Below are 13,223 nucleotides of genomic sequence, written 5' to 3' on the forward strand. Positions count from 1 at the left end.
CAAGGCACGGTTCACCATCAACTCATACCATTTCAAAACATGCTCTTGCTCTCTTTATCCTCTGTCTCTCCATCTTGCTCACTTTCTCATCCTTGATATATATATCATATATCATATTCTAGCTCATAGCTCTACAAGGATCAAGCTCAAGCTGATCACAAAGAGGCGCATAGGCTAGACACACAGAGTCATCAGCCATGCATAGCCAAAAGCACACCATCGTATCATCTCCGGGCAAAGTGTTACTCGCAGGAGGGTATCTAGTCTTGGACCGTTCTTACTCTGGTCTAGTCGTCGCTACCTCTTCAAGGTTTTACTCTTCCGTACAACCCCTTCCAGCCTCATCGTCGGCTGCATCCATATCCACACCACAGGGTATAATATCAGTGAGAGCCGGTCAATTTCCAAGCCAATCATCTACATGGATATATTCCATATCAATCGAAAATGATCAACTCATCATCAAGCAGACCAATCAAGATGTAGTCGGTAAAAACAAGTTCATATACATCACTCTCTTTCAGACCCTCGCTTTAGCTTATGAGAAGATCGCTACAACCACGGACAAGAAGGGAGTAGATGCTGGTCGTGAACTTTTAAACAGAATCACCGATGATGGACAATCAGCAGGATTGGACTTAGTAGTTCTGGCAGATAATGATTTCTACTCCCAACGAGAACAGGTGAGTCGTACTTGAACTTCACAGCGGCAGTCCTCTCTCATCTCATGAACCTCATCTTCAATAGCTCTCCGCTTTATCCCTGCCTACCAAAATCGACTCCCTCTCCTCTCTCCAACCATTCACACCGCTTCCTCGACCCATACCACAAACCAACAAAACAGGATTAGGTTCATCCGCCGCACTAGTAACATCCCTGGTCGCATCCCTCCTCTCACACCTCGATATAGTCTCATTGCCGTCCAATCCCACAGAAGCCAACTCGAACGAAAGTCTTCAACTCGTTCACTCGTTAGCACAATTCGCTCACTGTTTAGCTCAGGGGAAAGTGGGATCAGGATTCGACGTATCATCAGCTGTGTTTGGGACGCATATCTTCAAAAGATTCTCGCCATCGATCCTGACACCTTTGATGGATGGATCATTAGACTCGATACATTTGTCATCCCCGACCTTATTACCCGTGTTAGACCCGTCGAAGTGGGATCAAAAGACGACAGCCTTCAGATTACCAAAAGGTCTCAGGTTGATCTTAGCAGATGTAGATGCGGGTACGGATACGCCTTCTTTCGTTGGGAAAGTCTTAGCTTGGCGTAAAAACCATCCCGAAGTGGCTCAGAAGCTCTGGGATGACTTGGATAAGGCTAATATGCAGCTGGAAAGGCTGTTGACAGAGCTGGTCGCGAGGGAGAAGGATGAGGATTACGAGGAGACAGTTGGTTGGATGGGAGAAAGGCATATCGAAGACGTGAGTGTCCTCCGTTCTGTAGAGACGCAAATGCGTATCCCTCTTCTTCACGTAGCCTCGATCAGAACCTGTCTGGAAGTACTTTGATCTGATGCGTAAAATTGTGTACAGCACAAGGAGAACCCTACCGCCGTATTACTGTACGAGATTAGATTGACTCTCTTTGTAGGTCGAACATTCCTCATCCTACTTTCACCGAGCGAATCCCAAGCCGTAACCACCTCTGTCTGATAGGTCTTGATGTGGATAGGTGACTGAACTGATGTGGATGCCTGGCAGATCATCAGAGACTTCCAACGTAGAATGTCAGAGCTTTCAGGGGTGGCTATCGAACCACCTGAACAGACCAGATTGTTAGACGCTTGCTCAGAATTGGAAGGTGTGATCGGAGGTGGTGTACCAGGCGGTGAGTGCATGTGTCCTTCCAGTGCAGTGGTTCATCCTTCTCTGCTCGCCCGTCCCCTTGGCCGTATAGCACACATATACATCTGCATCTTCCCATCTTCATCACTCAGACACATGAGAAAGAGCACAGTCGCTGATCGTCTCCTTTGTTTCAGCCGGAGGATACGATGCGCTCTTCCTGCTGATCATCGACACACCCTCAGTGACGTCCAGGGTGGACAAGTTGTGGTCGGAGTGGACAGAGATGAGTGTTTGTCCTTTATTAGCTAGACAAAGTGACGGCGGCCTAAAGGTGGAGAGGTTAAGTGATGTCAAAGGTTTAGCAGAAGCTCTAGGTAGTTGAGCAAGCTTCCTGAGAATACCATGTCAGGCAGCAATGGCAGTAAGGAACCGGAACAAAGAATGATGAGATCTGGCCCACATGGATGGTACGAGTAACCGCATATATGATTAATACAGTGACTTACTTTGCTACACGATATACATGCATAATAATATACCATGTGAGTGATCTTCTCAGTCATCCTCATCTGCGAGATGCATCGAGACATGACCCAAACTGTGAATGATATGGACTGCATACCACTTGGTATCCACTTGTTCGGTCCATGCACCCCAACACCGATCCGTGGGACTGTAGGATCTCACGCATAGTCCAAGTTCCTTTATCATTTACTGAAGACTCGTTTCGCAAGCCAAGGCCAACATTTAGGTATTCGCTATGGTACTGTGACCTGATTCGTTGCCTTACCCTGAGTATGATCAGAACTTTGAATCTTCCCACTCCCTGCAGAACGAGAGTATGAGTTTGAAGAGGGAAAAGCGGGACGAGTCGTTTACGTTATTATGACATTGCATTTTACTCTTAGAAGCTGAACAGTCACACCGCCCCCCTTGATGTTTCTTGCATCACTTAGCTTTGAACGACAGACGCAATATTCGCTTTCACCTGATAAATCAGTCTTTGGGATCATTGCGTCGAGATGCCTGACAAATCGGCTGGAGAGCAAGTATGACATAAGAAGGTACGAAATCGTCAAGAGGTATGATGAAAGTACCTTTTTTCAGAAGCGTACCTCCTATGATACCGTCCAGAGCCAACAGTGATGGGACGATGATTGATATACGATGGTCAGTCTTAGTCATGATGATTTGAGAACATGATTGTCCGTCAACTACGAGTAGTTAAATCATCTTCTTCCAGCCTTAACCAGTCTGTAGCAGAGCGGTCCTTGACACACCGATAGACGGCACTCTTCAAGTAAATATCACACATCGATCAGGGTACAATAATAACATTAGAACCCAAGCAAATCATTGATTCTTGGCAGCGGCGGAGGGGGTCCATATAGCCTGTCAACTACGGTCCCAACCGTTACCAGTATTCCCTCGACCTTGTTCAACACCTTCACCTACGTGTTCAGAGCAGCCCATATCCCCTCATATCTGATCATCCACGGCGAGATCATATTAGCCGCAGTAACACAACAAAACGTTGATCTGCGGTCCCTCGATCAGACAATCGTTAGATCAGGTACCATCTCAGAATAGGTTATTCACCCCTTTCCTTGGACCAAATTTGAGACCCGACCCATCATGTTAGAACCGCTTCTCCCCTTGCTTGTTGGGGTGATAGGACTGCTGGGCGGAAGCTCTGCTCAACAGCTTCAAGGGGATTGTCTGAGGTTGTTGGGTAGTGTGGTATGTCCCGCATGTGAGTCTGCCCTCCAGTCAACTTGCCTCTCTTTCTCTAGTGTATTACCAAACGTTTCGCGAATCATTGAAAGCTGGACTGACGTGCCTTTCCAGATCAATACGCATACATCAATCCCTCCAATCTATCAATTGCCTTCCCATTCTTTTCCTCAGTGAATTCAGTAGCCTCATTCGACTCGGCAGCCATCGCGTACTTCTCAAATCCGTATCAATATACCAATACCAAATTCGGTAATGAGCAACTAGGTTGTTCAAATGCGACGGACGCGGTTTTGAGATGGGAAAGGACGGTGTTGTGCTCGCAATGGGTGAATGAGAAGTGGAGTCTGGGATGTACAGCATTGTACAGTGAGTTGTAATTATCTTTGACCTCACTTCCTTGCCATCCAAACCTTATGGACATGAGAACAAGAGATCGTTTGACATATCCCCCTTGAACCTACTCTTACCTCATCTTCCACCCCACAGATTCATCGACCGCTGCCACCTCAATGAAGATGGTCTGTCAATCAACATGTCTCCAATTCTCAGCCTCTGAACACTCGATCGTCAATTCTACCACTTATTGTCCCGGATCTGACTTGACATCCGGAGCGAGAGATGCAACGTTGACAAAGGACTACGTGGATTGCACCAACTGGACCACATACGCGACCAACAATACGGATACCTGTATCAGAGGTGAAGACAACGAATCGAATTGTGGTTTTGGAACTTCCACCAACCAGTTGTGTGATTTCTGTAAGGGAGACACTCCCGATGATTGCTGTTACGCAGGTGAGAGGCTGTCTATTTCAGACAGAAGGTGTTAGGGCTGAAAGCCGGGTCGCTGACACGATAATACTTACCTTCTTCAGGCTCAACCGATATGTCTGTTTGTGGATTCACCCTACCAGTCAGAGTCAACGGCACCTCAACAGCTATCCCTAGCTACACTGTCACTGGTCCTTCGAACAGTATAACGTCCACCAACACAGCTGTCAACAATGGAGCACCTACTGGTTCAACAGCGAACGACACAGCAGGGAGCACAAGCACATTACGGGGAGGTAAACTAGCTGGAGTCATTGTAGGTTCTATATTGGGTGGTTTATTGGTAAGTCGCTCACTACCTTGTTCCAACATATTGTGATATCGTTGCGGCGCACATATCAGGTGTATACGAGCAGTGCCTGTACAGATACTAACGAACAATCTGACATAGCTCCTCGCTCTAATTTTATTCCTCCTCTTGTGCCTCCGTAAGAAGCGATCCGCCAGATCGAACCAACAGAGAGATTCAGTCTCGTCATTCGCAGCCTCACAAGCTAGACCCAACTCAACCGGAAACAATGGAGTCATCTCCGGATTCTTCTTATCCGGGAAGGGTGGTCATCCGCAAAACACCTCTGAGAAAGGTTTACTGTCTAGGCGTAGTAACAGTGGCAATGGGAGCTCACCGACAAACGATGGTGACACTGTATATTCGCCCAGTACGCACATGAAATCCACTGAAGGGCTAACAACGGCCGCTGCTATCGGTGGAGCTGGTTTGATGGCTGGAAAAGGGTTGAATCAGGGATACAACGGTGCTGCCAGTGGACCAGGAAACAGGAACAGCACCGGTACTGTACTACCTAGAGTGAAAGATGAGAATCAAATGGGGGACATCTGGATAGAACCTGGGATGGAAGTCTGTGTGCTGTGGCCGTGAGTACACTGAATCGTCGCACGGGCTACTATATGACCACTTCTTCCTACGACCACTACTGTCAGACGATATATTCCGTTTTCACCGCAGCACCTGCAACACAGCCGTTTATCTTCCTTCCCAAGCGCGATCCTAACAGGATGTAATGCTGACTCATCCGTTGATTCTCCAGATACACTGCAACATTACCAGACGAACTTGATCTGAGACCCGGAATGAAGTTGAGAGTGGTTCGACTATTCGACGATGCTTGGGGAACAGCAGAAGTCATAGCGTGTGCAAACGACGGCGGCAGTGTCCTTGGCAAACAAGGTGCCTTCCCAATAGTACGTACTTCCCGAGACATCCACACCGGGCGCAGCTTCCACATGAGCTCACAACTGCCTTCCATGTAGGTCTGCGTTTCCGAAGGCAGCTCATTGGGCAGTGGTAGCTCCAATAGCTCTTCTTCCAATTCGCATTAAATGATGGTCCGATCAGTGGGATTTTCGTTGTTTTTGTATAACCTTTCGCCGCATCCGTTTTTCATGATACTCTTGTATTTTCCCTCAACGCAATCTGCTCTTAACCCCTCGATGTAGTGGTAAAATATACGCGACTCAAAAGTATAATATTGTCAGTCTTTATAAGTCATACTAATACTAATCCTTGGTTTCCGGTGTTTATACCGCTGTTCTTGTTCGACGAACGGGTAACGACAATGCATCTGTGAATATTGGTACCAGCTGCTATGTTTACAATCCGTATCGTGCTCTGGTGGAGATCACGCACGAGAATTTCAGATGATACTCAATCTGATCGGTGCAGTCGTTGAAGGTTGTAAAGCTGGCTGTCGGTTTTTCCGATTTTGGACACGAAATCTCCCCGTCGTGCCTCTGAGCAGAATTTGTCTAGATGATGGGTAAGACTTAGCTGCTGTTCCCACTCCCGAAAGGTGCACAAACAGGCGCCTCGGTGGGGCAGTGGGCTAGACCGAGGCCCATATTGGATGACAGGGTCTGTGGCCTACTTCAGCTCGCGCCAGTATCTAGCACGGTCAAAGAGACAGAAACTCTGCATGATCGCCGTAACACCTGCCCTGGCTGGTCTCGCGGAACGATACGGAGCTGATCGTGATCGAATATCCGCTATCGTCGGCCGATAGCTGCATGCGATCGATGGGTCGGAGGTGTCAGTACTCGTCGGCTTAGGGGTTGTGAGCACCCTATAGTCCTACCGGAACTCCCTCACCATCAGAGCTTTAACATTGTCTTGATTAAGGTATGTGATCCTGTGGAGAGAGCAGAAGAACAAGGCGGTGGGAAGTACTAGACCCGATCGATATCTGATAAGGGTATTCACTTGGACGGCCGAAAACGTGCGAACACTAACTATAGGGGCGAGCGACCTGATGACTGACCATGATTTACCATGCATCAAGGTATAAGCGAGTTGAGACTCAGGAGTCTACTTGAACAAGTCTTGGCAACGCCCCCGCTCCGAGCGCCACTGTTATGCTTGGAAGGGCATATCAGATAGGAGCATAAATCATGCTTCCTCTCCTAGTTAGACGGGCAGGTTCAGGCACTAAGGACAAAAAGGATCGACCCTTGAGGTTATCAGATTGCGGCCGATGAGATGTGGCCAGGAACTGAGAGGATGGTGCGATAAATTTGAAAACTTTTACTAAGGTGGAGCTCTCCAAGAAAGGATATATAGCAGTCTGTCATTGACTGTAGAAATATGAACGTTTGAGCCAGCTTGAAAAATCATTAACGACATGTCAGCTCAGCGAACTGACGATCCTCTAGTCCCGGTGTTGGGAGGAATTCCCTCTGCCCACCCTTCCACCGCATCTGTCCCTCTTCCTCACGACGGCAAGCACTTGCATGATGACGATAAGGACGGCTCGAGTGCCGAAGATGGGTACACCAACAAAGAAATCATTAACATCGGTAGCAAGTCCAAGGGTGTTATCGAGATGGATGCGTTGCAGGCTAGAATGAACACCAAATGGCGATTCGTCATCTACCTCTTCTTCATGTTTGTATCTTACAGTTTGAGCTTGGGTAAGTGATCATTTAATTGCTGTCGATTTGTCATACGCTAACAACCACACAGACCAAAGCACAGCGACAGTCTATCTCAACTATGCCGTTTCAAAGGGGTTCAAGCTACACTCGCTACAAGCTTCGGTAGCTGTCGTTACATCCATCTTTTCAGCCATGGCCCCAACCCCAATCGCCAAGTTTGCCGACTACTTTGGTCGAGTTTATGCTGAAATCGGCTGTTTAATTCTCTATACTGTCGGACAAGCTGTCATGGCATCTGCCAAAGGGATTGTCCAATTCTCAGCTGGCAGTTCTATCCATACCTTGGGTATCAGTGGAATGTTCATGCTTCAAAATATTATCATTGCTGATATCTCTTCTCTGAGGAACAGATGTACGTTCTCTCGAAGTCTGTGAATTGGTGGAGCTGATCTATGTCCTCTAGACTTCTGGCTGGTCGCTCCATCCGTACCACAAGTGTTCAACTCTTTCTTGGGTGCCAATGTTGCCCAGTCAATGTTGGGTTACGGATCGGAAACCAACTCATGGAGATGGGGTATTGGTAAGTCGTACCAAGACATCGCTATCGTCCTTAGCTTAGCTGATCACTTTCGCAGCTATGTTCTGTATCCTTATTCCTCCTATCACCACTCCTATTATCATCACCTTGTGGAGAGGTACCCGGCCTGAACGAGCCATCCGTCGCCAACTCAAGGAAATTAGGAGAGAGCGAGCTGCCCGAATGTCGTTGGGTCAAAGGTTTTGGACCGATGCGAAGGATATCTTCTGGAAACTCGATGTAATTGGGCTCGTTCTGTTTGTCGCTGGCATCGGCTTGTTCCTGGTCACCCTCACCCTGGCCAACTCGCGTTACAACAAGTGGAGCGACGCTCATACTATCGCTCAGTTGGTGGTCGGTGTCGCCATCACCGCTGGATTCGTTGTGTGGGAACGATGGTTCGCACCAATCCCCTTGCTTCCTTTCGCCCTGATCAAGAGGAAAACAGTCATTGGATGTTGCTTGATCGCTTTATGGCATCCCCTGGCTGGACGATGTGTTAGCACTTATCTATACACTTATCTTCAAGTCGCTGCGAACCAATCTCAAGTCTCTGCCACTCGAATCACTAGTTTCCCTACGATTGGTGGCTGGGTGACGGCTATCATTGGAGCGTTGGTTGCCAGGAAGTTTAGAATGCTTAAGCCTATTATCATCTTTGGAATGTTTCTCGAAACTCTGGCAACTGGCCTCATGTTGCGATACAGAACTAGCGGGAGTACTCAAGCCGAGCTTGCTATAATCCAAGTTCTAAGAGGTGAGTGAAGCTCATTTGACAGATACCTTGTGCACCAAAATACTGCTTATCGTTCAATATTTCAGGTGCATCCAACGGTTTCATCCCTTACCCCATTCAAGCCTTGATCCAAGCTGCTGCCCCTCATGAACACCTTGCTTTAGTGACTGCTGGATGGACCGCTATCTACTACGTGGCTTTCGGTATCGGCGCGGCTGTCAGTGGTGCTATGTGGACAAATATCGTCCCAGACAAGCTCAACACTTACCTCCAGGGCAACGCGACGCTTGCTGCTTCCGCTTACAGTGATCCGTTGACTTATGCCACGGTATGGCCTGTCGGTACTTGGCAACGAGACGGAGTTGCCAAAGCTCAAGATGAGGCTCAGGTAAGTGCATCATTTAGCATTCACTCTCTTTTGACCGCTAATAATGCCGTGCAGCGAATCATGGTCATTGTCGGGACCGTCATCTCTTTCGTCGGTCTTCTGACTGCCATCTTCGTGCTCGAGAACCTGCGACTCCCAGATACCCAATCGCTCGAAGAGTCTGAAGAATACATTACGGAAGCGGAGAAGAAGCAAAAGAAGGCTATGACAGTCGCAATCGTTAGAGACGGACCAGTTCCTGCTCAGTAAACTCATACAATGCAAAATCGAGCGGACATGCCTTTATATTATAATTCAGTATGCAGAAATCGTTACATATCTCTTGGTTCAGCGGAATGACGCAAGCTGCATATCGCGACTGCGCTTCACACCGGGAGAATGATCTTGTCCTTGAACCTCTTCCAAGGAGGGCTGACGCATAGTCTGTAACGTCCGAGTAGAAATGTGAAGTTTTTTAAGAGTGCTATCTGATCCTCGGAGTCGGAACATAACAAGCAATGTTTGGGAAAGCAGAGGGAAAAATCTGCAAGTTTTTCAGCTATTGATTGCCTCTCAACAATCCATAGGACCAGAATTAGCATCCAACTACTGAACTGGTTGTGCGACTATGATTATCGATACCTCCCCAATAAAGTGAATTGCTTCAGCCTTCTCCGGCCGAAAAGGTGATTTTGATCCGTTGTTAACCTGAATCAGATACTCATTCTCACAATCAAATCCCCAATTAGAGAGGTCGACCGTCCCTCGAAGTATCTGCGGAGCGGACACGTGAAGTGTGAAAACATCCGATTTACTATTCCATTCGGATGTGATCTTTCCTGCTGGAGTGGTGACCACGGCGGAAGCTTGCGATAGCCCTAGTTTCGTGGGGTTGACAACGAATGTACGGAAGCAAGGAGCTGTTGGTCGTATACCGACTACATAGGCTGGTAAAACGGCTGTGGCCGCTGTCGCCCATCCGTGAGCTGTTCCACGGCCAGGGTGAGCACAAGCACCGACGTCTGCGTTTTTGTATACAATACTCACCCAGTGACGTGAATCCCTAGCACGCACAGGTCAGCGCTAGGCCTGAAACAAGCTGAAGATTGGTACTTACTCCCATGCCTGGGGAGCCATCTGTCAACATCAACTCCCACAGCGTACCGGTGACTGTATTCCCGCTGATCAGCGCGCACCAAAAATCAAGTTCGTGTGTACTTACATGCTGGACTGTGAATATAACATGTCAGCCTCAGGTGATCAGACTCTCGACCATCAATTCTTTGCGATAACTCACTGATCGGGTAAGGACGGCGGGACCAACGTCTTGTCCAAAATTTCCTTGGCGTGGAATTGCGATCCCGCTTTGAACGCTGCGAATAGATGCCAACCACTAACGAAGTTCGATATGCTCTGGCGGTACCCACTGGTGCGGTCAAATGCAAGCACACCTTCTGGATGAGACAACTCCCTGGAGAGAGTTTCCAAAACAAGCTGTGCAAGTATCAGAATCCCTTGGTTTTGTATCTGTAAAACGTACGCATTGATAGACTCACCCGGGATCGGTCGGCATCGGCCACCCCTGCTAGTATACATTGGACATTGGCATCTTGCGCAATCACTTCAGGTGAAGCGGAGGTGATACCATAGGCCTTAATCTGTTCGTTCCACAATCGTTGGTTGATCGCTTCAGCTGTTCTGTCGGCATGTGATTGATACGTCTTCTCGGCATCGTTGAACCCGAGAGATCTCGCAAATTCTACCGATTGTCTTAATGACGACACATATTGTGCATTCAGTTTGGTACTGTGACCGATTCGAGGAGGCTGTGTCCGGTGTCAGTGGTGCCCATGTGATACTTCATGATATTGTCTTTGACTCACATCGTAATAATTGAATTCCCTCGCATCATGCGCATGATCCGGCCCACAGAAGATCAACCCGTTCTCATCAATGAATGTTTCCACCCTTTTTAGCTGCTGCTCGACCGATGGGAAGAGCTCTGCGAGTTGACCATCGCTGATAGCACCAAACATCCAAGCATCGTAGATTGATTGGATCAAGTACAGCTCATACGAAAGTGAAAAATCTGAAGACAGTGGAGTCAGCCACTTTCAGATGTGCCAGATACCCACAATATCCCTTAATTCGGTAGTATTGATCATCATCTATTGACACTACACCTGGACCGACAGGATGTGTGGGGGGAACCTGTGCAGCGAATCTGCCATCCCTACCCCTGTACGACATCAGGAGGTCGACCGATCCTTTTAATGCTTCCAGTGTGTAGGTAGAATAGGCCACTGGTGGTCCCATGATAGCTGCATCTCCACCCCATACGACCCGATCCCGCTTTCCGCCATCTAGTAAGCAATCTAAAGTAGTCGTCCCTGCTCCGAAGTCGTCCAACGAAGATCTTGTGTTCATCTTATCTTCATACAGCGTCCTTCCATCTAAGTTCGAAGTCGCCAGGACGTTTGTATATGTGGCTAGACCATCCGCCCCTGGACCAAAGCCAAAGCATCCTTGGGGTTCCGTAGACTGAGTTATGGGCGAGAAGCAGAATTTGGAAGAGCTGATGCGGTGTACCTCGATTCCATCGATGGAGACTGCTATCTCGTTTGGCGAGACACAGGTTCGTATGCTAATGGAAGCGTCCTGGACGATCGGTACAGGCAATTGTGTCGTACCCAAATGAATATTCTCAACCGATTCAGCATCTTCATCGGTGAATCCCCAGAAAACAGAGATGGAAGCATGAGCGAGACGTTCAGATTCTGGACGTCCAGCACGCAGATAGCCGGCCTCGTTGATCTGCAGCGGAGTCGTGGTCAGCTCATACCCCAGTCATCACGTACTCACGTAGAAGATATAACCTTGGAGATTTGTCATAGCAACGCCCCACCCACAGCCAGCTCGATGGATCAGGACATCGAAAGCCAAAGTGTAAGCTTTCCAATCAAACGAAGCACGATGCTTGATGGCCCTGGTCGCGGAGATCAAGGCACCTTGCTCCGTGATCTCCCACAAAGGAGGAGTTGAACCTTTGGCAGCAGTACACAACTAATGTAAAGGTCTGTCAGTCAGTGAGCCAAACGTTACGCAACCTACCTGCATTGTTCGTGCACCTGCGTCCCACAAGTGGTTGTAGCTCTTATTTGAGCAGCTAAATGTGGAAGGTAATCTTGTGGGATGTACCGTAGAGATGGTGGCTATGAAACCAATCGAGTTCAATACCACACGACCTTCGGTCAACAGTGTTAATTTCTGCCATCTCTGTCCGCCTTGGACTTCCGTGAGGTAGTTGATCCCTGCAGAAGGCCGCAAAATAGGATTCCGATACGTCTACATAAGAGATAAGCATGTCGGGACTTTGATCATTTGAAAGTCTGGAGGCACATGACCTCTCATACTCACTGCTGGTCCTGCGAGATATGAGATTGGGCCATCGCCGCTTGGTCGATCCAAGAATTCTCGCGATTCTGAAAAAGTGACTTGTATCTCGACCCCTGGATCTGTACTATCGACATCGAAGAAGGCGATTCCAGCTACCGAGACGCCGTAGTCTGTGGTACGCCATAGTTTCCACTCGTCAACGACAGCCTCGTGACGTTGAAATGACCACTACACCGCACATACCAAACACCACCGATGATCCTTTACCGTCCAGAGTCAGACTGCCTTTTGGCAAAGAGGTGGTAGCCTGGATATCGGTCCTATCTTGGGGTACTAAATTCGATACGATTGACTCCGGATGGGTCACGCTACCTATCGCGCTCTCTACACGACAAGGGATGAATCTCCCGTTGTTGACCGGACTACCCCAAAGTGTACCAAAGCTTCTGAGCGAGTCTTTCGATTGCATTGCGTTGCCTGATTGGATTACAAGATCATGTCAATCGCAAAGGAGATATGTTGGTACACGACGGAGGACAGATAATGACCAGAGATAGTTGTCACTGCAGGAATAGGCAATCACACGTATTCCAGGGACACCACCGGTGGTACCGCTGATACCGGGTACGCATGCCCTTGACAGCCGGATCGCGGAACGCTTACCGTCGCCAGTTGAACAAAACTGCAGGCAAGCCAGCCAAGGGGATTTTATTGTCACGGAGCCTGATCCGACGGAACAATCACGCTGGTACCGATTGACCCCGGAAGTGGCTAACAAATCGCTGCAACCGGTCCGAGCCGTCAAGACCCTTTCCGTTGGTTTGGAGACGGCGAAGACAGGGCATTCCGCTCCTTCCTACGGGGAAGGACGGGGCCTCACGCTAAACCCCACATCG

The 13,223-nt window shown here is 48.5% G+C and overlaps 4 protein-coding genes across 4 annotated transcripts; 3 read left to right on the top strand and 1 right to left on the bottom strand.

Annotated features, from left to right (window-relative positions):
* Positions 1-197: 197 nt before the first annotated feature.
* Positions 198-2,176, top strand: I302_102711 (phosphomevalonate kinase; the record flags this gene model as incomplete). The annotated part of the gene is made up of 5 exons (XM_065869544.1): positions 198-683; positions 748-1,428; positions 1,540-1,593; positions 1,708-1,834; positions 1,989-2,176. The coding sequence occupies 5 exons, from the start codon at positions 198-200 to the stop codon at positions 2,174-2,176; spliced, it is 1,536 nt and encodes a 511-aa protein (XP_065725616.1).
* A 1,253-nt stretch (positions 2,177-3,429) lies between these two features.
* On the top strand, positions 3,430-5,703 carry I302_102712 (uncharacterized protein; the record flags this gene model as incomplete). Its single annotated transcript, XM_019188084.2, has 7 exons — positions 3,430-3,547; positions 3,643-3,897; positions 4,018-4,326; positions 4,407-4,645; positions 4,754-5,238; positions 5,412-5,565; positions 5,635-5,703. 7 exons carry the CDS (start codon positions 3,430-3,432, stop codon positions 5,701-5,703), a joined length of 1,629 nt encoding a protein of 542 aa, XP_019050962.2.
* Positions 5,704-6,998: 1,295 nt separating this feature from the next.
* I302_102713 (uncharacterized protein) lies at positions 6,999-9,201 on the top strand (the record flags this gene model as incomplete). Its single annotated transcript, XM_019188085.1, has 6 exons — positions 6,999-7,287; positions 7,340-7,663; positions 7,715-7,831; positions 7,887-8,585; positions 8,651-8,952; positions 9,007-9,201. 6 exons carry the CDS (start codon positions 6,999-7,001, stop codon positions 9,199-9,201), a joined length of 1,926 nt encoding a protein of 641 aa, XP_019050963.1.
* Positions 9,202-9,537: 336 nt separating this feature from the next.
* On the bottom strand, positions 9,538-12,796 carry I302_102714 (uncharacterized protein; the record flags this gene model as incomplete). Its single annotated transcript, XM_065869545.1, has 12 exons — positions 9,538-9,917; positions 9,979-9,994; positions 10,049-10,101; positions 10,154-10,161; positions 10,229-10,425; positions 10,488-10,757; positions 10,815-11,020; positions 11,067-11,745; positions 11,794-11,994; positions 12,043-12,276; positions 12,349-12,497; positions 12,571-12,796. The coding sequence occupies 12 exons, from the start codon at positions 12,794-12,796 to the stop codon at positions 9,538-9,540; spliced, it is 2,619 nt and encodes an 872-aa protein (XP_065725617.1).
* Positions 12,797-13,223: the final 427 nt, after the last annotated feature.

Source organism: Kwoniella bestiolae, chromosome 1, assembly GCF_000512585.2.
Source record: "Kwoniella bestiolae CBS 10118 chromosome 1, complete sequence".
NCBI lineage: Eukaryota > Fungi > Basidiomycota > Tremellomycetes > Tremellales > Cryptococcaceae > Kwoniella > Kwoniella bestiolae.